This window comes from Girardinichthys multiradiatus, chromosome 22 (genome assembly GCF_021462225.1).
Source record: "Girardinichthys multiradiatus isolate DD_20200921_A chromosome 22, DD_fGirMul_XY1, whole genome shotgun sequence".
NCBI lineage: Eukaryota > Metazoa > Chordata > Actinopteri > Cyprinodontiformes > Goodeidae > Girardinichthys > Girardinichthys multiradiatus.
Window position 1 is genome coordinate 14,900,217 of NC_061814.1, and position 24,470 is coordinate 14,924,686.

Here is a 24,470-nt window from a genome sequence, read left to right on the forward strand (position 1 = left end):
TCCCCTGGCACTTCTCAGAGTAAGTTATCATGGTAACTTCAGCGTGATTGCTTTAGTCAGCTAAAGGATAGGTTAAACCAGAATAACCATGAAATTCTGACTCAACCTCTTATTACTGTATAAGTAGTCTTCTATTTTAATCAAACACACATTTGTAAACTTTCTCAATCACAGTTACTATTTATTGAGTCCTTATCGTAGGTACATTTGTTTAATGTTTACCTCATTTGAGCTGGGAGGCAGCCTTGTCATCCTGACACAGATACCAAAGTTAAAGGCTACCATTGTTGGGCCTGCTTCTGCTTTAAAAGACTGTGTCTGTTCACGGGCGCCACAGAAACATAGAAGTAACATGAAGACTGATATGGAAGAAGAAGACGGTTTTCCTTTCTATAAAACCTTGAAAAGAGAGCTTTGCTCAGACAAACTAATTAACAGGGGGAACATGTATAAAGCTGTCCCCTCACTTAACAATTTATCCATGCCCTGAAAAAGAAAAAAAAAGCACTACTTAAATCATTCCCACCTTGAAGTGAAAATTATCATGTTCTTCTTCTCTGCTTTGTTTTAATCTTTTTTTGCTCCCACTAAAAAATACAAATAAAATGATAAACGTGTGAAGCTAAAGGCTAAGGTAAAACACTGAAGCCATGCTGGTGAATATGGATTTTGACCATATTTTGAAAGGCAGCTGAGTTCATGTGAAGTTACTGAGCAGACCTCTGACTGAAGCCACAGATGTATGCAGATTTAGTTTAGTTCAACAGAAAAACTTTAAAGGAACAGCACTTCTCTTTGAAAAAGTACATTTTGAAATATATTCCCCACATCTTTTTTGCAGACTTATGTCAATGGTGTCTATAGCACAGCAGACAGAATGGGTATCTTACAAACTAATTTGCCTCATAAGCCGGAACTCAGATCTGGATCAATGTCGCACCCCAACTGAGCTTTAGTTGTAATTTACATAATTTGTGATGTGCTTATTGTTGTGGTGCTTGCCACTATTAGCAAAAGTAGCCAATAGCAAAGTTCTCCATTCATTTAAACATGGAAGGAACATATTCAATAGCATGCATGTATATTTGCTTTAATGAGATAGAGAACATTAGACATATAAATAAACAACTCATTCACATGTTTATGCCCTGCAGCAAAACTGATTCTGTATTCAGAGTTATCCGGAGACCTCCGACTTTCCAAGACTGAACTTGGAAATGTAAACTTCCCTAAACTAATCAAACACACCATACAGTGCATGGTTATTTATACACCCCTTAAACTTTATGCTATAAACTTCAAAGTATTTTTATGAAATCTTTTTTTGACAAGCCCCCACAAAGTTGTGTGTACATGTAAAGTGGAAGGAGAAGGTTTCATGGTTTTCAAAATATTTTACCAATAAGAAATTTGGAAAAATGTGAGGGGAACAGCTTTGCAAAACAGCCCAATCAATGGGTCCTACAAAATAAACTACTTCTGTCCTGTAGTGACAAAGTATAGCTAAAACAAAGGTTTTCATGGTTTTGTTTCCATTTAATTGAAGTTTTGCTTGCAGTACTTTTTCAATCCTTTTGGTGTCACTCTCCACTGCCTTTAGCTTGGTAAAAATACACAAGCGCACGATCCATTTCACTTTTTATTGTATCTGAGCCAACATGCTGTGCTGAGGGGGAAAATGTCTGATTAGATTAAATAAACTGGTCTAGAAGCCACCATAACAAAGTAGGAGAAAAAGGTTGAAACATGGCCACCAGCATCCTATGTGTGTGCGCTTTGTTTGGTGTTAGTGCCCTTCCCCCACTCAGCCTCATCTCTGTCAATCCATCACAAAGTGAGGTTAGGAGAATAGGGAGTGGATATAGTTTCTGCCGGCTGGAAGACGATCCTAAAGTATGTGAGGAGCAGCCGGGCTGAGGTCTCCGTCAGTGTTACCTTCAGGTCTGATGGAAGTGATGATGTCTGTGATCTGTCAGGCTCTGCTGTCTGTCTAAGAGGAGACAGACACAACTCTGGACCCCCACCCCAAGTCTTAGATTACACTATGTAGGAGAGTGGTGTGAACAGTAATTTCACTTACAGTCATTGTAAATTTAAGAAATTCAGGAATAAATAAAGAAATCTGTTGACCGTTGTATCAGAGCTTTAAACTAAAGCTATGTCTTCTTTTTCTTGAGTTCCTTAACAAACAAAACTGTTTGGTGTCTTATTTTTGTGGTTTAGCACCCAAGTGCAGACAGGAAGCAGGCAAAGGATCAGACTGAATGACTTTAGCCCTAGCTATGCTTCTCTGGATATTATGTCTTTTTTTTAATGGATTGTTACTATAATACTTATGTTCCCAAGAATCTGACTATAATTTTTTTTTTATTTTGTGGCCCTTGTGGCCTTTTTTTCACAGTATACATATATGAAATGGGCAGAGAGAGAAGGGGACAAGACATGCAGCAAAGGCCCCAGGGTTGGGAATCAAATCCCGACGGCTATGTCGAGGACATATAGCCTCTGAAAATTGTGCACTAGTTCTACACCACGCGCTGCCCAGTACCTGACTATAATGTTAAAATTCACTACACTAGAAGATCTAAATAAGCATTGCTAGGTTAAAGATTCTCCATGAACAGTTGCAGCTCAAGTTTTCTTTACGCAGTTTACCTTTTCCTCATTTACTTTATTCTACATTTGAAGTTGAATGGAAACAGTCAAAACAAAGCAAGACAAAGGCAGCAAAAAAGCATAAAAAGAAGTTTGTCGCATAGAAAGCCAGTGTAGGCCAGTGTAGAGCCTCTATTTCACGTTGTTTTATTTTTTTGTATAAATTCTCTGGATATCCAGTTCATATTGTTGGACCACTTGTTTGCTGAATATATTGGACCATGTGCATGTTGCTGGACGCCACCAGGCCTCCTGGTGTTTTCGGCCATTTTCTATCCAGGACATTGTGACTAATATGACAGGGACGCCCCAAGTCTGACGTCACAGGGCGCTATATATGGAGGCATCCATGTTGAACACAATGCCTTCAGCTGGAGATCGTGACCCGATCACCAACATCTGAAGCATCACCTGGAGAAGAGTCCCGAGTGGATTTCATTTATTCTCTCTCGTTGGCCAACGAACAATTCATAACTGAGGTTTCTGGAATGAGAAGGCCAGAAATTTCACTTTGCCGATCGAAGACGTGAGCTGAACACGTAACTAAGAACACGGAGTTTCGAGGAGTCGAACCACTACCGTGTTTCAACCCAAGTCAACTTTTATGGTCAGATCATATTTTTCCTTTCCGCCAAGAAGGCCAGAGGACGAAGACTGACCGCTTTTCCTGAAGTTAATTGTGGACGCAGAGTTAACCCCCCTACCCCATCCTTCCTTGCTCGATCCCCGCTCAGAAGGAGGACGACAACAAGTAAAACCCATCTTTATTTTTATTTCTTTATTAGAAAGCCTGGGCAGGGTCAGAGGTTGTAGTGCGATGAGAATCGCTAGTTAGAATCTAATGTGTGTTCTGAATCATATGTGCATGTAACCTTGCTTATTGAAACTTTGAAGTGCTGTGCCGATGTCTGAAGCTGCTGCGCTTCCAGCTCTGTGCGTGTTTTGTTGTGTTTTATTGAGCACCTGAGAGGTGCGCTGTAAGACTGGACTGCTAAAATAACCTCATGGTGAAATTCCCCATTTTCCTTTGTCTTCAACCGCACTACTGGCTAGCTTGCCGCCAAAAGCTTTATAACCCTGTGTGCTCAGGAGTTGGGGGAGGTTTTATGACTGAATATAACTGAGTTACAGTTGGAGCTGCGCCCCACCCTCTACTTACCCCCACACCCCTTCGTCATATTCCCATTTTGCCATAACTGCTGGTTGATTCAATACACACCCACTGCTGTTTTCTTTATTTGGCTTAGTTAGATAATTTACCCCTTTTATGTAGAACTTTGCATGTTGAGTAGGTGGTTTAATAAATATTCACGTAGATGATAACAGAAGGCGTTTTGTGTTTATTTTGTGCAAGAGTTATTCGTCAGTCAAGATAAGGTTAAAGTTCCACACGTTTCGGCAGAAACGGTCGATTAAACAGTGACATCTCCAGTAATAGTTATTAATTATTACGGAGTATTTAACGGTTGTAATTGTCAAAGGCGTTGAGTCACAATTACAACACCAGAAACATCTCTGGTTTCGATTCATAAATTAGGATTTTGGTTAAGAAATTGATTTTGTCAAATTATGATTTTTAATTATAATTATTCATCGAGATTAATCAATCAATAATCATAACTCCCAACATATGGCGTCCCTGGCTGGGCCTTAAAAAGACAGACATCAAATCACTGTTGCACAGAATAAAGAATTGTGATCGTTAACTAGACATTTTATTGTGAGATTTTTGAGTTTCGCACAGAACGATTGTGAATCACGGGATATTTTGACTAGGTTGTGCTTAGTTCTGCTGCAGAAGATAGAATAATTTTCAGAGGTGTCTGTTGTGGATGCAAGGTGAAAGTTGGTTTAACTTGTGGAAAATTTAAAGTTAATTTCCAGCCAGCCAGCCTGCTGCATTCAGCTGCAGAAAACCAGCGCTGATAGGCAGCAGACCTGCCCCCAGTGTCCGCTGGGCGTAATTACAGTTGTGACCAACATTCTCCCAGTCAGGTAGAGAACAACACCTACATCTGGTGGCCATTTAATAAATTACAGTTGCACCTGGATTTCCCAAACCGCAGACCTGCACTCAGTACCATCTGGTGGTCACTAGTGCGAATTGCATTTCCTACTTTGATTTTAATCACCCAATTCATTAACAAAGGCAGATAATTCCATCACCTATGATCAAAAGGGCATAACATAAAGTTGAAAGTTGAAGTTACAGATCATTCATTACCACTTTTGGATAAAATCTAAGCGTTTTTGCTGTGTTTTATTGTGTGAAGCATGTTTTGACCTGACTCATAAAACTAACTTAGTTGTCTAACAGGAAGGTAGGTGATTCATATTAGAGAACACTAACATTTATTTGAAGCTAAGAACAGCATTGAATGTTTTAGTTTCGTTTTCCCATAAATAAATAAAAAATATTATTTTGAATTTGGTTTTGGGTTATTTCAAAATTCTTTCTCTTCTTCTTTCTTCCCCCTTTTTGTGTGTTTGCTTGATTACTCCCATTAAAACATAGACTTGGGTAAGCCACAGTTGAACGGTCAAACCTGTGTGCCCATTTTAAGCAAACCCATACACCTGGAAGATACATGTATGAATCAGACAGCTAGCTGAGAAGCTTATTCTGTTGTGTGCTGCTAATTAATTTTTGCAATCCTTTAATAACAGAACAGCTTAGCCTGTTTGTGTGCTGCTCATTAATTTAGGAACCATTGGTCACTGAACAACTCAGTCTGTTGCGTGGCTGCTAATTTCTTTAGTGGTGGTTCATAGATAAACAGTTTTGTGTGTTTGCATTGTGCATTTTGGACCAAAGATGGAGGGAACATCCCAGACTGCAGCTGGAGATGTGTGTATGGTGGAGGACCCCATAGGAATGCAGGCACAAGAGGTGATTGGGTCATTGATTCTGTTGTCCCCAGAGGAGCGTAAAGGTCTCAAAGGTTATGGCATTGAGCAATGTGAAGCCAGGATTCAGGAGTTGCTCCAAGTCATTAAAAACCCACCGAAGGACAGACGGGTCTCAGATGTGTTAGGACAGCTCACTCTGTTATATCAGCGAAGGTTAATGTTGGAAGTTGACCAGCGTGTTAAACTGCAGTTCGAGCTGAATGATACTTTGCAGACAGTGGATGTCCTTAGAGGTGAAATAACAGAAGTTGGAAATAGATTGGAAGCAATAGAGGGTAGCCATGCCACCCCTCCCCCCCTGGAAGAATGGGGGGACGAACCGAAACCCACCTCACAGGTTGAAACCTTTGGAGGTAAGCCACACCTGCGAAACCCTGAGAGAACCTGCAGGTCAGACCTGGAGGATGTAGAAGCTGCTCTCCAGAGATTATCTTTCCAGGCTCATGAGGTTCCCAATACATCCACCGAGGCAAGAACAGGTGTGAGTAGTCAGGACAGATTTAGTGGTACGGTGCCCCACCCCACTGCAATCAGCAGCCATGAACGGTACCTGGCTGGGGACCCAGCAGGTGTAAATAGTTCACGGCTCAGATGCGAGCAGCCTTCAAACTTGACTCGCAGTACGGTCCTCTACGATCCCCCACCCCTGCCAAGGCGACAGGAAAGCCGCTCCTGGGATTCAGGGGGTTCCTACCGCCCTCAACCGCTGCCCAGGACCCGAGTCCGGGAAGCACAGGGCCCACCGTTGTACCGGGAGCAGCCTCCACTGCCTCCTCCGAGGATGAGGCGTGATGCACTGATACACCCTGAGTGCAGCCGGAGTGAACTCTCCGATGATGACTCAGATGGGCCGGCACCAATCCCTGAGAGTGGATTGCGCACCCTCCAGCTTGAGTCCCTTGCCAAAGACATAGAGCGTTTCGACCCTAATAATGCAGAATCAAACATTGATGATTATCTTAGGGAAATTGAACGCTGTCTCCTAGATTTGTACTGAAGCTCATCTGGAAGACAACATCCAGGAGCATCCATGTTTTCATGGAGAGCCTGACACCCGCAGTCCGAGACTGTTATTCAACCCTTTGCGAAGCTTTAAGGGAAGAATATTCTGTGTACATGGACCGGGCCTCCGCCACACTTGGTGCTTTCACTATCCAGCAAAAGAAAAGCGAAGCACCCAGGGAGTATTACCAGTGCTTGAGAGCTGTTTACTTCCAAGGATGCAATGCGCCCGGCATTGAGGAGGAACATGCTTTTAAATCCCTGTTCCTCCACAACCTTCATGAAAGTGTGCGATACGATGTTACTATGTATTGCAGAACCAAGGCCATGAGCATGCAAGAGATCCGCAAATATGCTCAGATGGCATGGGAAACACGTGCTTGCCCGACCAAGGGATCGGAGAGGCTAGAGTTTTACGGATACATGCAGAAAGGAACAGTCTTGCGTTGGAAGATCAGGAAATGCCTTCAACCAGAACCCATGTGAAGAACAGGTTCAGGGAACAACGTAGGTTTGGTCCAGCTGGACTGTTTGGGGTGGTACTGAATACCAACCACAGTCAAAGTTGCCGGACCACTTCCGGTCGAACAGATGACCTGACCATCACTTGAGGCCTACAGGTAAAACTGATGGAAAGGGGTGGAACCGACACACAGAAAGGATTATGGGGAAAGAGATGGAGGAGGCCTTACGTAAGATGGTGACAGAAACGGTGCGTCAGGCCACCACGCACCCACAACCCTTGAAACAGGAAGCCGACTCTCCAGTTAAACCAGACCCAAACTTTCCGTCAGCTTGACTACGTGTGGACCCAGTCTCCACAGCCATCAGAGTCTACCTGATTGGATGGGGAGACAAACCTGGGAAACTCCAAGTACTCCTTGGGACCTCCCCAGGAGAGACACCACAAACCATCTTTCCAAGGTTCTCCAGTGAACTGAACCAAAATGGACATGCACGTCGTCTATACTGTCTGATCATGATAGGACGTTTCCAACTGAGTTTCTATTCTAAAATAGGATCAGCGATCAACCTGATGTGCTCAATCATGTTTGAGGAGGTGAGTAGAGCCATGCTCTCCTTGAAATGAACCATTTCAGGCCGACGCTTGTGATGTAAGCATCACCAGCTGCACCCAAAACCGATCATGCATCCCTAGTTGGGTGGAGCTGGACATCACACTCAGAGACATGACTCTGATGCACCCCATCTCTATGTGCACATTAAAGAAAGAGCTTTTTCTTGGTGGCCAGGACCTGCTGGACCGGCTGGCCCCACTCATTGACTGCCACCAGGACCAACTCTGGGTCCAGGCGGAGGTGCAAAACCCAGTGGGTGTAAGCAGCAAACCATCCTGGGTGACAAACCAGGTTGCCACAAAGGATTTTTAAACATTTCCATGTGGAGGCTGTTTTTGTATCTACTTACTTCACTAAAAACTGCATACATGCAGAGTGAAAAAAAACTCTGTTTTGCGAAATATCTGCGTTAGTGTGGAAAGACTGGCGACACCACAAAGAAAACCCTCTAATGGAGAACAAATCTGGAAAGACATGGAGAAAATAACAGGAGAATAGATACAGAAGAGGGTGATTACAGGAACAAGGATCAGATGAGTCAGATTTACTGAATGTGTTGCAGCTGGAGGAGCATGAACTGAGGTGACTGAGGGAGGCTAATATGGCAGAGAAACATGACTAAATACCAGTGAACACTAAGAAAATACAAAGAGCTAATTGATTGACCGAAACCACAGGAATAACCCAGGACACACAAACTACATAACTCATAACATTCAGAGCAAATATAGAGATGCCAGCTGTTCAAATACCATTTTAGCTTTTACATAGACTAACAAATTTTAAAAAGACAATCATGCAATCCATTTGACAGAGTTAGTTTTAAAACATAAAATTCCATTATCCCAACTACTCCAGCAACATGCATTGCTATTTTTACAAACATGCATGCCTTAAGCAAGTGTGCATGTCTTTTAAAACAAAAATAAATTTGTCTCTCTGACTGGTTTCTTTAAATTACATCTATTGTAGGATATTCAACTTCCCCCAGTGTAAGGATCTGCCATTTTGGTCTTTGTTGTTGTTTTGTGTATGTTTATTTTTCAGCTTGGTGTTTCTATTCCTTTGGGTTATTAGTTATGTTTATAGCACTGTTGCCTTGCAGCAATAAGGTCCTGGATTCGATTCCCGGCTGGGGGTCTTTCTGCATGGAGTTTGCATGTTCTCCCCGTGCATGCGTGGGTTCTCACCAGGTACTCCGGCTTCCTCCCACAGTCCAAAGACATGCCTGTTAGGTTAATTGGTCACTCTAAATTGCCCTTAGGTGTATGAATGAGTGTTTGCATGGCTGTTTGTGTCCTGCCCTGTGATAGATTGGCGATCTGTCCAGGGTGTACCCCGCCTCTCGCCCATAGACTGCTGGAGATAGGCACCAGCTTCCTCGTGACCCACTATTTATTTTATAACTTAGAATGGTTTTCTCATTATTATTATTATTATTATTATTATTGTTATAATTTACAGTTCTCTTGCTTCCTTGGGTTCTCTAGTGGGTTCTCTAGTTTAGTTTCCCATTTAGTGTCTTTATGGTGGTTTATGGTTAGGTTATTCTAGATTCTTATGCTTCATTTGGTAATTTATCTTTGCTTATAGTTCTGCTTAGATCTGTTTCCCTGAGTTTGTCATTTAGTCCCCTTCCCATAGTTTAGGTTTGTAGTCAGTTCTCCTGTTCCTCTGCCTCCCTGCTCCTCTTTGTGAGTAAGTATTGTTTATCTTTTGATCCAGATTTTCCTTTGGTTATTTCATTGTTTAGTTTCTCTTATGTCCCTTTGTCTTCCAGTCCGGTCACCTATAGCAACCATTCATATTCCCTCAGTTCCCTGCAGCCTGGTCCACACCTGATTCATGTTTCCTCTGATTACCTGCCTCCCTGTCTCATTGGTCCATACTCCACTTCCCTCAGTTTATAAGCTCTCTGGTTTTCATTGTTCCCTGCTGGTTCTTCCCGTTCACTACCCCTGATTAAGTTCAGTTTATGCTACACTACTGCTGAGAGAACACATGTAAGTTTTGGGCTCAACTCATGTTAATTCCTGCAGTGATTTATGCTACGTTTTTGGAAACCTTCGAATAAAGAAGAAGACTTACTCTCATCATGCTGCTGCCTAGTATTTGTCTGCACTTTGGTCCGATTCAACCACAGACCCTGACACTCAGAGGCGACCTGCTCTGTCACGCCTTGCCTCATTGCTGCCTTTCGAGCTTAGTCTGTTTTTCAGGTAACCATCCAGGTACCTTGTACTTCTACAAAAGTTGCTCCCTATGTGGAAATACAGCAAAACTTTAAATCTTCTTATTTGCCTTATTCATGTTAAGGATAAAGAAGTTACACACAAACCATGCAAAAACATACCACTACTCCAGCTCTCTGTACTCGTCTCCAAACTGATCCACTCCACTACTGCAGAATTAACGGTGTTCCTGTAGATGTGAGACTGTGCATAGCGTTGGGGCTAGGTTATGCCATTTGGATCCATCTCATTCTTTTCAGAAATTTATAAAGATTCTGTATGGATCATCATCCTGAACACCTCACCCCATGGTGAAACTTGGTGGTAGCAGCATCATGCTGCAGAGAAGCTGGACAAGGTTGATGGGAGAATGGACAGAAAGAATTGCATGGCAATCCTGGAAGAAATGTTAGGGTGCAGGTTGTGTGCGTGCATGTGTGTGTGTGTGTGTGCACCTTACCTCATCTTATTGCATGGTGCGACTGGCAGGCTTGTCCACCAGCTGGGGCTTATCTTGGTCCAATCAGGAGGAGCCTAGAGTAACGGATTCCCTGAGGCAAATGCCAGATAATTCCAACTCACTGAGTGGTAATCGGGTCCATTCCTAGCTTGTTGTTTTGTTCATGTCATGCTCCTCGCTTACCTCTCGTTATGCTCCTTCTAGGAAAACAGAATCCAGTCCAATGTATTTTCATGGACTCCAGTCCTCTGCCTCTTCGTTTCCAAGTCCACAGGGGAACCCATTCCTCCCTTGGTTGCTCCTCCATATCCACTCTTTGGACTCACCTTCGCTCCACCATTATCACTCACCTGCCTGTCCACCTTCCCATCCTCCATCATCTTCATCTGTTTCTGGAAAACATAACACAAGGACCGTTACCAACCCGCACCGCTCCCACAACCTGCCTACCTCAGCTTCTGTGGAAATGCTCACCCCCTTTCTGGCATCATCTTCATCTCAGCAACAGTAAAGCTCTTAGCAACAGTAAAGTTCACCATCATCATTATCATAATTTACCTTACATCCCTTCCTCATTTTATCACTTTCCTCTTCTTTGTCGAAAACCAGTTCGAACGTTTCTCTGTGGTCCGTAGTGGTTGCCTGTGCAATGGTCTCACATACGAACAGTATTTTCAACTTTCAAATATAAATGCATGCCACACTTTTTAGATTTTTTATTCTAGACACCACAAAATCATTAAGGTTTGTGGTTTTAATGTGACCAAATGTAGAAAAATGCAATGGGAATGAACACTTTTGTAAGATGGCATTACTTTAATTTTTTTTTTTTTTTTTGTGACTACTGTAATGTACTATATAAGTTTGGAATAAATGTAGGATTCTCAAAGCCCTCGAAAATCATTTTAATATAAGCAAGAACTCTTAGTGTTGGAATGTGCTTCAGTGCAGTCACGAGGCACAAACATCTTTTCTTACCTTTGCTGCAGCCTCTGAGTGCCTCTAGATTGAATGACTCATTCATTCGTCGTCATAAATAAATCACACCCTTCTACTCTGCAGTGCCGCCTTTTCCAAAACTCATAAACAAAACAAACATGCAAAGACACACTAGATTTGTTCTTTAATTAATAAATTCAAGTTCTTCTCTATGCCGTGATCAAGAAGAATGAAACCTTTTATGAGTGCCATTATTTTTGACCGATGTAAAAGGTGCCTTAAAAGTGAAAAGAGAAATCCTCTATTTCTGGCACAAACATTCATCCTTGTGAACTTTGCAAATTCCGCCATGCATAACACAAATTAAACCAACTATGGCTATTTATTTTTAAGTTCTTTCAGGCAGTTGTTGAAAAAGTAGAATCCCTTGCTTTTTGTACACCTCAAGAAGACATTTGTCTCTTTCCATTTTTAACACTCCCAAATCCTTCACTCTCTTAGCAGCTCATGTCACCCTACATTTCCCTAAGGGACACTGATGGCTCCACCCAGACACCCCAACAACACACATACAGCAAGAAAAAATGACTGCTCCTTTTGTGCCTTTTTCTTTATGTTGCACTCCCTCATCATGAATATTAAAGCTTTTCTGGTCCCTTAATGTCTCCCCTTTCCAACCCTCATCTTGTTTTGTTGTGTTTTTAATGCCATGTATTCCTCTTTTGTTTGCTCTCATTTCCCACCATGTCTCAGTCTTACATAACGTTGGCTTTCCCGATATCTCACTCTCACTTTGGGGAGAAAAGCCCTGTGAAATTTCCCACAGGGTTGGGCAACATGAGTTTGCTTCTCCAACGAAGGAAATGGACTTATCTGAGGCATTGATTTCCTCTAAGCGTAATGGGTGAGTTGAGGGCTAAGAGCCCAGTGGTCAATACATATTCTTATGACAATGCCTGATGTTCCCCTGTTAGGTTTCAGTCACCCCTGCAGTGTGGGCAGCAGTTCATGTCAGGTGACTCTATTAATTGTGTAGAACAAAGCTGCTAGAGAAAAATTATTTGACTTCATTATAGATGTGGGCAATGATTTCGAATTTGCAGTGCAGAAAGTTAAGGTGGAAATGTTACATGTGGCTCTTTGGTGGGAATGGCAGCCCTGAATAGAATGAAAGAACAACAGGATTCAGTCATTGGTAGCAATCAAGCTAACAATTGGAATAAAAATGTTTTTGTTGAAAAGATGTTTGATATATCTTGTGAAAGATGACATTTCTCATTGAGTTTTGTGGTGAATATGGAAATATCAACCTTTTTTCAAAAATAACGTTTAGAGATGGTTCAGTTTTCTTTAATGAAGCTTTTGTTTATAGGTCGTAAGCACTTGCTTTCTAACCCATAGTTTAAAACTCTCTTGGTATTTTCATTTTGTATAAATTCTGAAACTAATGGGCTAAGACCAAAGCGCACTTCTATCATCTTTAAACAACTCCTAAATGTAATAGCTATATATCTGAATACTCTTTTAAGATCCTTTAAACCATTAATCATGTTTGCACTAGGAAGTTATTAACACAGAAGGCGAAGGTGGGGCGCCATTAATGATCTTCCTGACTGCAACACGTACCAAGAATGGAGTATGTAAAGTGTTTCCTGTCAGGGAAACTAATGAAAAGTAGGTTCTGTCAAGATGTTCAGCAAACTGAAAATTTTCATATTTGCTGTGTGCAATGTCATTGTGGCACATATTAATCATTTGCACTCTCAGAAGAAACTTTTGTTAAAACTATTGCTGTTTTCTAAGCCGAGCATTAATTCAAAACCTTACTCCCCCCCTTGGCAGATTTTAAGCAGAATGATGAGTTGCAGCTGATGAGGTGGGTTGACACAGCAGGCAGCCTCAGTTTGTGTTATTTTTCTGTAGTAAATCTTGCTGCAAAAATAGCCACAAGCTACAATTGTAGCTTGTTGCAAACAAGACCTTGTAAAAGTGTACAACATTAACGTCTCCTAATACAGCGTTGTAGCCCAACTTCAATCTGCTAGAAGGGTGGGTTTATCGACCAGCTTTTAACTTTCCACTAAGATATTACATCTGTCTGCTACAAGTAAGAATAGTATTACTGATAACTTCACACAACCCCATTTCAGAAAATCCAAAATATACCTTTAAAATCAGTAACACACTGTTTACTTAAACTGCAATAAAAACTTGATAATAATAACTTAATACCACTTTCACCACCCATCAATAGCCGTTGGGACCTTGTTTTGTTTTTTAAGTATCAATGATGGTTCATGTTGGACTTTTGTTTATGAAAATCCTACTTCCTTCAGCCAACTTGTTCATTGTTAAAAATGATAATTCCGTTCTTGACCATCTTGTCTTCCTTTTGTCTTGAATATTCCATTTTCAAAACATATATCTGGAAGATTCTCCCCTGATGGTATTATGTCCTCCTTTGTCTATCTGGCCTGGATGTTTTCTCTTTTACATTTGTCTTGTTTTTTCCAAATTTCAGAACCAGCAGCCTGGGAACAACAAACATTTGTTACTACAATCAATAGAAGGGTTTGTTTTAACTGACAGCTGGTTGCTTCTGGGTTTCCTGTGAATCCACCAGACATAACAGTTTGTTAAATGAGCTCTTCTAACTGTAGACTTATTAACAGAGTTGTGCAGGTCTTTGCTCTAGAAATGCAAATCAAAAGGTAATTCCATTATTTTTTCCATCAAGATTGAGTGAAACCATTAGTTTTTCCTCTACAGGACCCATTGACTACATTAGCTGCATGTTTCTGGTATAAAATTATGTTCAAGCAGAAAGTTCTCCTTGTATTCTACATTTTGAAATTCAAAAATACCGTTTTGACAAATCATTAAATAAACTTTCTTGGTTTTCTATGTTATTTAGATGTATCATGCAGATAAAGATTTTTATTTTTATTTAAACCTCACAATAATAGAAAAAGAATACTTGTTTTTATAGTACTTGATTATTTTGCCAGTTACATTATATACATTTATATTAGAGCATCAAGCAGCTATTCTTACACTTAACACTTAATAATTAAAAAAACAAACTAAAATAAATGTTGAACCATTCCATAGGCCCTAAATTTAATGATTGTTATGCTACTTAAATGTAGATTTATCTGAACCTTCTTTGCTTAATTATCTGACATATCAGAATTTCTATACACAGTTTACTTAGCATCCTGGGAAGTACAGGTCAGCAGCAAATATTTTGGTTTCCAGTGTTGTCCAAGCCACCTTGTGAGGCGCCTGAAACCTCCATAGGAATGTCACAAGGTTATGCAAAAAAGCAAGTCTCTCTTTTCCAAACATTCACCTCTGCCAGCTTCTCTGCTCACAAAGGCAGCAGTTTTCCTCCACCCACTACAGAAGCCTCAATAAAACCCTCCCTCTGGCACCCCATGAATTCACAAAGAAGGCTACTGAATGAATTTTCTGGATTTACAAATGATTTAAAACATATTTTACAGCAGAAATGATTTATGCAGAATAGCATTAAAAAAACTGAGAGGATATCAAAAATCAGCAATTACTTAAGAAAATGAGGAAACTAATTCACTCTGTGCTTTTCCTTGGGACAAGTGTAATCTTACTGGGTGGTCTTGGCTGCTTGTGTGAATATGATGGCAAAGTGGACACAGAAGTGGGACAGTCCAGGTCCCCTCACCTTATCTTCATCATGGTGGACGACCAGGGTTACGGAGACATTGGATATCATGGTTCAGACATTCAAACTCCTGCGCTGGACCAACTCGCAGCAGAGGGCGTCAAACTGGAAAATTATTACGTCCAGCCTATCTGCTCACCCTCTCGCAGTCAGCTCATGACAGGATGGTGAGTTTAGATGTTATGCACTGATGAATTTTAATTTACCTTCAAAATGCAATGCATTTGTCCGTTTACATAACACACAAAGCAGAAAAAGGACACTGGTTCCTTGCAACTGTTTTCCTACCCCTCAGGCCTTTTAAGATATTGTCACTTTACAACCAGAAACATCCATTTATTTATTTATTTATTTCAATGTTTTGGTGACAGACCACCAAAATGTGGTGCATAATTGTGAAACAAATGAAAAGCAAGACATGATTTCCATTTATTTTTACAAATAAATATGAAAGGTTTGGCATACAAGTGATGTAGGACAAATAGCAAACATGTGGAAGAAGTTGCTTTGGTCAGATGAGACCAAAACTGATCTTGCTGGCATAAATGCAACACAATAAGTGTAGCAGAAAACTAATTCTGCTTATCACCTCGAAAGCCCAGCCCCACAGTAAAACATAATGGTGACAGTATCAACATGTGGGGAAGGTTTTGTTCAGCAGGGACAATGCAGCTAGTCAGAAGGATTGCCCCTAATACAGGGAAATCCTTGAAGAAAACCTGCTAAAAGCTGCGGAAGACTTGAGACTAGGACTGCGGGACAATGACCCTAGACTTAAAGCTGGACCGAAATCCAGTCTGATGCAGTTATTTTGACCAGAGGAATGGCCAAAAAGTCAGTCTCTATATGTGCAAAGCTGGTAGAGACATACTTAAAAGATTGGTTCTTCTCTTTGCTGTGAAACACAGTTCTACAAAGGATTGACTCAGATGGTCAAAATACAAACTCACATTGCACGTTTAACATTTTTGCTTGTGAATAATTTTAGTAATGATGTATTTTTTTCTCCCTTTTTTACAATAATGCTCTACATTGTGCTGGTTAATACATAAAAACCCAGCAAAATACTTTTGGTTATAATATGACAAAATGCAAAGAAATCCAAGTGGTATGGATATATTGCAAGGCTTTGTACGTAGTACTATAGGGTACTGCTGCATTGGCATTTAAATCTATTGAAACAGAATAAAGATTTTGTTTAAAAAGACTTGTGTAGTACAAAAAATGAACTGTGTGATTATAAAACGGCTAAAGTTATTTTCTATTTTTGTGTATATTGTCACATGTCATCTATTGGCTGACTTGACTGTATTTGTGACTGTTGTATGCCCTGTATCTTTAAAGTGCTCTAAAAAAGCAAGTGCATAAGTTCAAAGTTTTGGTTTTTAATATCTCTGTGGTTGCAGTTACCAAATTCACACTGGACTCCAACATTCGATTATCCGACCTCGTCAGCCTCTCTGTTTGCCCCCAGACATTCCCACTCTACCTGAACGTCTGGCTGAGGCTGGATATGCCACTCACATGGTTGGGAAATGGCACCTGGGATTCTCCAGGCCAAACTGCCTTCCCACACAACGTGGATTTCAGAGTTTCTTGGGAACCCTGACAGGCAGTGGAGACCATTTCTCCTACCAGAGCTGCGATGGGGCAGAAGCATGTGGATTTGACTTGCACGACGGGAACAGACCTGCCTGGGAGATGAGAGGGAACTACTCTACGCTGCTTTACATTGAGAGGTGAGGACCAAAACAATTAATCGATCAAGAGGGAGCAAAGCAAAGTACAATGCCTTGTAAAAATATTCATACCCCTTGAACGTTTTACTTTTTGAGTTGTTACTATTACAGCCACAAATTTTTAAGTGTTTAGTTGAGATTGTATGTCTTTGTGACTCTTGACACAGGAGTCACAAAGTAGTGCAAAATTGTTAAGTGGAACAAAAATTGTACTTCCTTTTAAAGGTTTTTCTAAGAGTCATTCACTGTGACTAGTTTCCTTGTAGATGAATAGACTCTCCACTGCATGAAACTGCCATTACCATGTTTCAGGGTGGGGATGGTGTGTTCAGGTTGACGGGCAGTGTTAAGACAATATTCATGTCATTTGGCTCACCTACAAATTCTCTCATGGCTTTCTTTCAACAATGGCTTTCTTCAGGCCACTCATCTATATCAGCCAGCTTTTTGAGTGCCAATAGACAGAATTTATTTTCCCACCTGAGTAGCAGAAATCTGCAGCTCCTCCAGAGTTACTTTGGGAGTCTTGGCCACTTCTCCATTTCTTGGTAGGTTAGCAGTCGTGCAAATCTCTTTTTATTTTTGGAGAATATTGGTTGCACTAGATTTTATTTAGGGATAACAAAGTAATGGGACTGAAAAAAATGTATACCATTATTTTACTTCCACTTAATAAGTATGCATTACTATTTTTCCAGGTGATTAAATTAAAGTTTGTTTTGTAAAGTGACAAAAAAAAATAACTTTTGAAAGACATCTTTTAATTTAACAATGTTCCATTTTTCAATCCAGAGCTAAGAAGATTTTGCAGAGCCACAACTCCCACACACCACTCTTCCTCTACCTGTCCCTCCAGGCTGCACATGCTCCCCTACAGGCACCAGACCTTTTTCTGCACCACTATAACGAACAGAGCAATCGTCAAAGGCGTCACTATGCAGCCATGCTAAGCTGCTTGGATGAAGGTGTTGCACAACTTGTTGAAGAGCTGAAGACTAGTGGGCTCTATCAGAACTCAGTCCTGATCTATTCATCTGATAACGGTGGACAGCCACTCTCAGGCGGGAGCAACTGGCCACTGAGAGGAGGGAAAGGGACCTACTGGGAGGGGGGCATCCGTGCTGTGGGGTTTGTCCATAGTCCCCTTCTGAAAAGGAAGGGTATTGTAAGCAAAGCACTTATCCATGTTTCTGACTGGTATCCCACATTGCTCGGGATTGCAGGGAGCCTGCAATCCCACCACAATCTGGACGGCCATAATGTCTGGGGTTGCATTGGCAAGGGCTTATCCTGCCCTCGCACAGAAATCCTTTTCAACATCGACCCTGTGTCCAGGAAACCCGGGGAGCCATATGGCAAGGCATTGGTACTCAATGGTTTCGGGATCTGGGACACTGCTGTGAGAGCAGCGTTAAGAGTGGGTGATTGGAAGCTATTGACAGGAAATGTGGGTGATGGGGACTGGATACCACCACAGGCTCTTCCTGTTGGCCCAGAACAGTGGCAGAAACTCGAGAAGCGGCGCAATAAGCTGGGGAAGTCGGTGTGGCTGTTTAACATCAGCGCTGACCCATACGAGAGGTTCGACCTTGCTGAGGTTCGACCAGAGGTGGTGAAACATCTTTTGATTAGGCTGGCAGAGTATAACCACACAGCTGTGATGGCCAGGAACCCACCAGATGATCCTATGGCTGATCCAGAACTACATGGCGGAGTATGGCGACCCTGGCTGGGCCTCGAGGGGCAGGAAGAAAATGAAAAAGATGAATATGGCAGAAAGGAGAAGATTTTAAAGGTTAAACATTGCAAATTATGCAAATTAAAAGCCCTCTTCAAAAAAGTAGGGTCACGTCTGGAAAGAAAAACCCTTTTCTAAATGTCTTTTTCAGGTACATTTACATACAGTACCCAGCAAAAGAATTAATACCCCTTGAACTATTTCACATTTTGTCACCTTACAACCCACTGATCTCAAACTATTTTATTCTGGTTTTATGTGATACTAAAAACACAAAGTAGCACATAAGTGTAAAACGGAAGGAAAATGACAAATGGTTTCAAAGATTATTCACAAAAATGAAAAGTGTGGTGTTTATTTGTATTAAGCCCCCCCTCAATCAATTCTTTTTAGAATGATCTTTTTCTTCACTTACAGCTGCAGGTCTTTTATGGTACATCTCTACCAGCTTTGCCATTCTAGACAAGATTGCAAAATAGCTCAAGCTCACTCAGATTGGAGGAAGAGCATTTCTGAACATCAGTTTTTCAAATTCTACCACAGATTCTCAATTGGATTTAGGTCTGAACTTTCATGGGTCATTCCCTTGTAGCTCTGGTTGTATGTTTAGAATCATTGTCCTGCTGGAGTGTGAACCTCCACCTCAGTCTCAAGTCTTTTTGCAGCCTCTAATATGTTTCTGTCCAGGATTGCCCTGCATTTAGCTCCATCCACCTTGCAATCAACTCTGATCAACTTGAGTAAAAGCATCCCTGCAGCTTGATGCTGCCTCCATCATGTTTTCTTGGTGGGGATGGTGCATTCAGGGTGGTGTGCATCATTACTTTTCATCCACACAGCATTTTGCACATTCTTTGAACAATGGCTATCACCTTACCACTTTTTAATGAAGACCAGATTTTTGGAGCACATGACTAATATTTCACCTCTCATCACATTGCCCCACCTGAGATGTGAGTCTCTGCAGTTTCTTCATAGTCGGATGCACCTTTGAATAATGCTCTCATTGTCTGACCTGTTAGTTTAGAGAGACGGCTGTGGTGGGTGTGCAGTTGTGCCATACTCATTTTTGGAAAAGTAAGCTGAACAAACTCAACCCTGCTTTAAATGTCTCCACAATTTTCTCCCTGACCTGTCTACTGTGTTCCTTCGTTTTCATGATGCTGCTTGTTCACTAATGTTCGCCAGCAAACCTCTTGGGACTCAAATGGACTCTATTTACTAATAGAGTCCATAGTTTTAATTCACAGGTATAAACTACTGTCAATAAAATCCAAATAATGTGAAAACAAATACTTTAGTAAGGCAAAATTAATATAGTTTGCAGTTACTGTAAATAGATTGCAGAAATATATGTACAGCTGAAGACAAATATTACTAATTCCTTTGAAAGTTTATCATTTAACATATTTAGAAGTAATTTCAGGGACGCTGAAAAAGAGAAGAAAAGCCAGCATCAGAAACGTGTGGATTGATTTCAGCCATATTGTGACCTAATCCAGTAGAAGGTTAACAGTAAAACAAGAAATACAGAAATCTTGATCAGCAGAAAAGAAAGCACAGGTCAGATAGACAAAAACCCAAAACCACTTCCTGAAGGTCATCAGATTAAAAGGCCGTCTGACACGCAGATATGGCTGCTTGTCTGGCTGAAGAGGATGACTCACTCCCTGACCTGCGGCCAAACTGCAGCACAAAGACTGTGGACCTTTGCTGGACTGAGCAGGCAGCATAGTGTTTGTCACTGTGCATTTATTTCCTGCATTAAGGAACAGTTTAATTAGGACAGATAGAACTGGAATGGTTGTGTGGGGAAGCGAGGCCTGACATGACCCCCTAATCATCTGAGAGGGCATTTTTCAGAATGATAGAAAGATACCTACCAGGGGCAGTTGTTAAATGTCATTTTGTGTTCTTATTCTTAGGGGCTATACATATGCATTTCTGATTACAGTACTCTCTTTTGGTCTTAAAAGACCTCTGACCTCTACATGTTTGGCCACAGAGGCCCTAAAGGTTCAGTAGCTGATACTGGCAGACTTTTGCGAACATTTGTATGTTTCTATAAGTTCATATGTTATGTAATACAGACAACAGAGATACAGAAATTCAACTAATCTAAATACAGTAATAAAAAAAAAAAAATGTAGCTGCTTTTAAACAGCAGCCTACTGTTTGTCAGGTAGCATAGTGTGTACCAAATTATGGTGAGAACTTCAGCACTTTTCTACATTTGTTTTGTTGCAACCAGCTGCAAGTCTTTAGGGTAATGTCCCTTTGCTTTGCACATCTATAAACTAATCTGTAATAGTTTCCTCATTGTTCTATACAAAAAAGCTAAAACTCCATCAGATAGCATCGGCAAACATCAGTTTTCAAGCCTTTTCACAGATTCATCATTGGATTTTGGTCTGGATTTTGGTCTGGATTTTGCGGGGCTGAATAAAAATGCAGGCCACACTTTTCAGATATCCATATGTAAACAAATATCACAAACCATGTATTTGTTTTCCTGCCACTTTATAAATATGACTCTGTGTTGGTCTAAGACAAAAAAATAAAAATAAAACACCACTACTGAAATTCTGTGAAGTCCATCAAAATCTAATGACAAGAAGAGACAAGAGGACAACGGTACAAACTTTGTTTTGTGGCATAAAGGTTAATTTGCTACAAAAACCTCCTTTACCTCCATCTCACCACATAAGAGAGCAACTGGCTATGCACTTGAGTTATCAGTATGAACATCAGTCCCCAGGATACCGTTCTAGGGAAGCCACAGCTTACACCAGTGCTGTCTGATCTGGTGTGATGTATCAGCCTGTTGGTGAGGCTGAATGCAAAGTGATAGGATTAGATTAGAGATGCTGCTATTGGGCTTGTGCAGCATCTACTCCAACAAACCACTTCAAAATGGTTAGTTAGTTTCCACTCACTCCTTGACCCCAATCTTTAGGTATATGTGTCAGACAAATTTTGGAATGCTTCTGACTGTGAATGTCAGCAGCAATCCCATACACTGCAGCAATAGTCCTGCAGGTTTCTCCTCATGATGAATATTCAACTGTCCTTCTCCAACATCTTTTCCCCCCTCAACACGGTCAGCTGTCACACTTTCCTCCTTCTTGGCTTCCTCCTTTCTCTTCATATTCCCTAGCTCTTTATTTATTCCCTCTTTGTTTTTTTCGCTTCACTTTCCATCCCACTTACTTGTTAGTGCTCATTTTGTAGATCAAACTGAAGTGGTGTTTTGCTATGAGATCTGTGGTGTACAGTGAAATATGAAGAGTGGAGGAGGAAGGAAAGAGGGTCCTTAGAGGGTGTAGGGGGGGCTGTTGTGTTTTCAAGTGCTTGGAGAAGTGCTTGTGATCAGATTAAAGTGTTGTTCAGTAAAATTTTCTCAGTGCATCTATCACACTTTCTTACCTGTTACAATAGAAAAAAGGTATTGAGGCTGCATGTATTAAATTTTTTACTCATTTCATTGTAACATTTAAGAAGATTGGTGAGTACAGAAGATATATGTTTTAAAAATATTTTTGGTGAACTTTAGTCTACTGCGAATAAAATGTTTCTGAGGAAACTTAGTTTCATATGTACCATAAGAGGGTTGACAACTTAAATTTAAAGCCTTGTCAATCACAATTTCAGTAATTTTAAGCTTTTTAATTTTTGCTTTTACTGTAGATAGGAATAAATGTGCCTTACACTAATGACATGTTCGCTCATCTTTGCCATCTTGATGAGTCGCTTAGAGAAATGGGCGTTTGAGTCACATCACATTTATATGCCAGGGAAACAGGCAGTGGTGGATTGATATTTTAGGAGTTCCTGGACACTTTGAGAGGTGGAAAAAGTCAAGTACGAATGACAAAAAAATGTGCACCATTCATCATAATGATACGCAACAGTGATTTTCCTAAAAATAGTTATTTCTCAATTTATTACTTTCCCAACTGCATAAATGTACACAAAAAAGTTGTTTTTAAATGTTTTATCTTCAAGTGATGCTACTGCAATAAAAAATGCATTTATTCAAAAGTTTGTTTTACACATTTTTAACAGGGGCCCCAATAAGTATGAAGAATGCTGTACAAATATACACCATAAAAAATTATTTTTGAGGTTATTATGAATTACCCAATAGAAAAATATCACTTTTAATCAAGCATATTAGTTTTTAATGCTCAATAATTGTTAAATTCAAACTTTAGCTACTTCATGTTGGTATTATTACCAAAACATTTGGATTGGAATTAAGCTGAAGATGATGGGCCAATCATTCGTAATCAGTCTGTTTACTGAACATTAAGGCTGACATCTTTATGAGTTGTTTTATGGGGGAATAGTACTGCATCCTCATGAGCTCAGGCTCTCTATCAGCTACAACAAGCTTTTAATATTGTACAATCCACCTTGTTTGATTTTAAACATGTTTTAAATGCAGACAAGATAAAACTCATGTTGTTTTCCAATGAAAAATCAAAGGGGAGGGAGGGATGGACGGACGGACGGATGGATGGATTAAAAGCTAAAACGGAAGTCTGGTTTTAATTATTGGAAAAATATCGCTTTTCTGGTTGCTGCTACCTTCATGCCTGTGCTGGAATATGGTGATCTCTTGGATGTATCACTATTTCTATATGCCTACACTCTCTGGATAATGTCTATCAATGAGCACTGAGATTTTTATTAAACTTTAACGGTCTTACTCATCATTGTTTATTATATACTCGGGTTGGGTGGCCAGCTTTATCTGCCCACAGGCTGAATCATTGCCACATTCATCTATATGGCAATGCCTTCCATCATACCTACAGACCTACATTTCCCAGAAACCGAAAACTAACATCTTTGTTCTCAAGGATTATTTCTACTGTATGTTCCGAAGGTTCATACTGAACTAGGAAAAATGGCAATCAAGTATGCTGATCCCTCTCCATGGAATAAACTATAAAACTCCTTAAAGAGTAACTAAACCCCAAATCAAATTTTTTGCAGATAAGCTGAATAAATTGGGCCTTAATGGTGCTATTTTATGTTACTGTGCAATTGTTTACATTTTCATGTAAACTTGTTTAATTCTGCACTATATGTCCTAAAACCAATGTAGTGCTGCCCTCTTTGGGTCGAAAGATGGCTACTGCAGTTTAGATTTTCTATTGGTTCAAACCAAACGATATACAGGTCCTTCTCAAAATATTAGCATATTGTGATAAAGTTCATTATTTTCCATAATGTAATGATGAAAATTTAACATTCATATATTTTAGATTCATTGCACACTAACTGAAATATTTCAGGTCTTTTATTGTCTTAATACGGATGATTGTGGCATACAGCTCATGAAAACCCAAAATTCCTATCTCACAAAATTAGCATATTTCATCCGACCAATAAAAGAAAAGTGTTTTTAATACAAAAAACGTCAACCTTCAAATAATCATGTACAGTTATGCACTCAATACTTGGTCGGGAATCCTTTTGCAGAAATGACTGCTTCAATGCGGCGTGGCATGGAGGCAATCAGTTTGTGGCACTGCTGAGGTCTTATGGAGGCCCAGGATGCTTCGATAGCGGCCTTTAGCTCATCCAGAGTGTTGGGTCTTGAGTCTCTCAACGTTCTCTTCACAATATCCCACAGATTCTCTATGGGGTTCAGGTCAGGAGAGTTGGCAGGCCAATTGAGCACAGTGATACCATGGTCAGTAAACCATCTACCAGTGGTTTTGGCACTGTGAGCAGGTGCCAGGTGGTGCTGAAAAATGAAATCTTCATCTCCATAAAGCTTTTCAGCAGATGGAAGCATGAAGTGCTCCAAAATCTCCTGATAGCTAGCTGCATTGACCCTGCCCTTGATAAAACACAGTGGACCAACACCAGCAGCTGACACGGCACCACAGACCATCACTGACTGTGGGTACTTGACACTGGACTTCTGGCATTTTGGCATTTCCTTCTCCCCAGTCTTCCTCCAGACTCTGGCACCTTGATTTCCGAATGACATGCAGAAT

At 40.6% G+C, this 24,470-nt stretch overlaps 1 protein-coding gene across 1 annotated transcript; it reads left to right on the forward strand.

Moving 5' to 3' along the window:
• The first annotated feature begins 14,727 nt into the window (after positions 1–14,727).
• On the forward strand, positions 14,728–22,705 carry si:dkey-174i8.1 (arylsulfatase I). Its single transcript, XM_047352016.1, has 3 exons — positions 14,728–15,146; positions 16,386–16,718; positions 17,511–22,705. Exons 1-3 carry the CDS (start codon positions 14,854–14,856, stop codon positions 18,592–18,594), a joined length of 1,710 nt encoding a protein of 569 aa, XP_047207972.1. The 5' UTR covers positions 14,728–14,853; the 3' UTR covers positions 18,595–22,705.
• Positions 22,706–24,470: the final 1,765 nt, after the last annotated feature.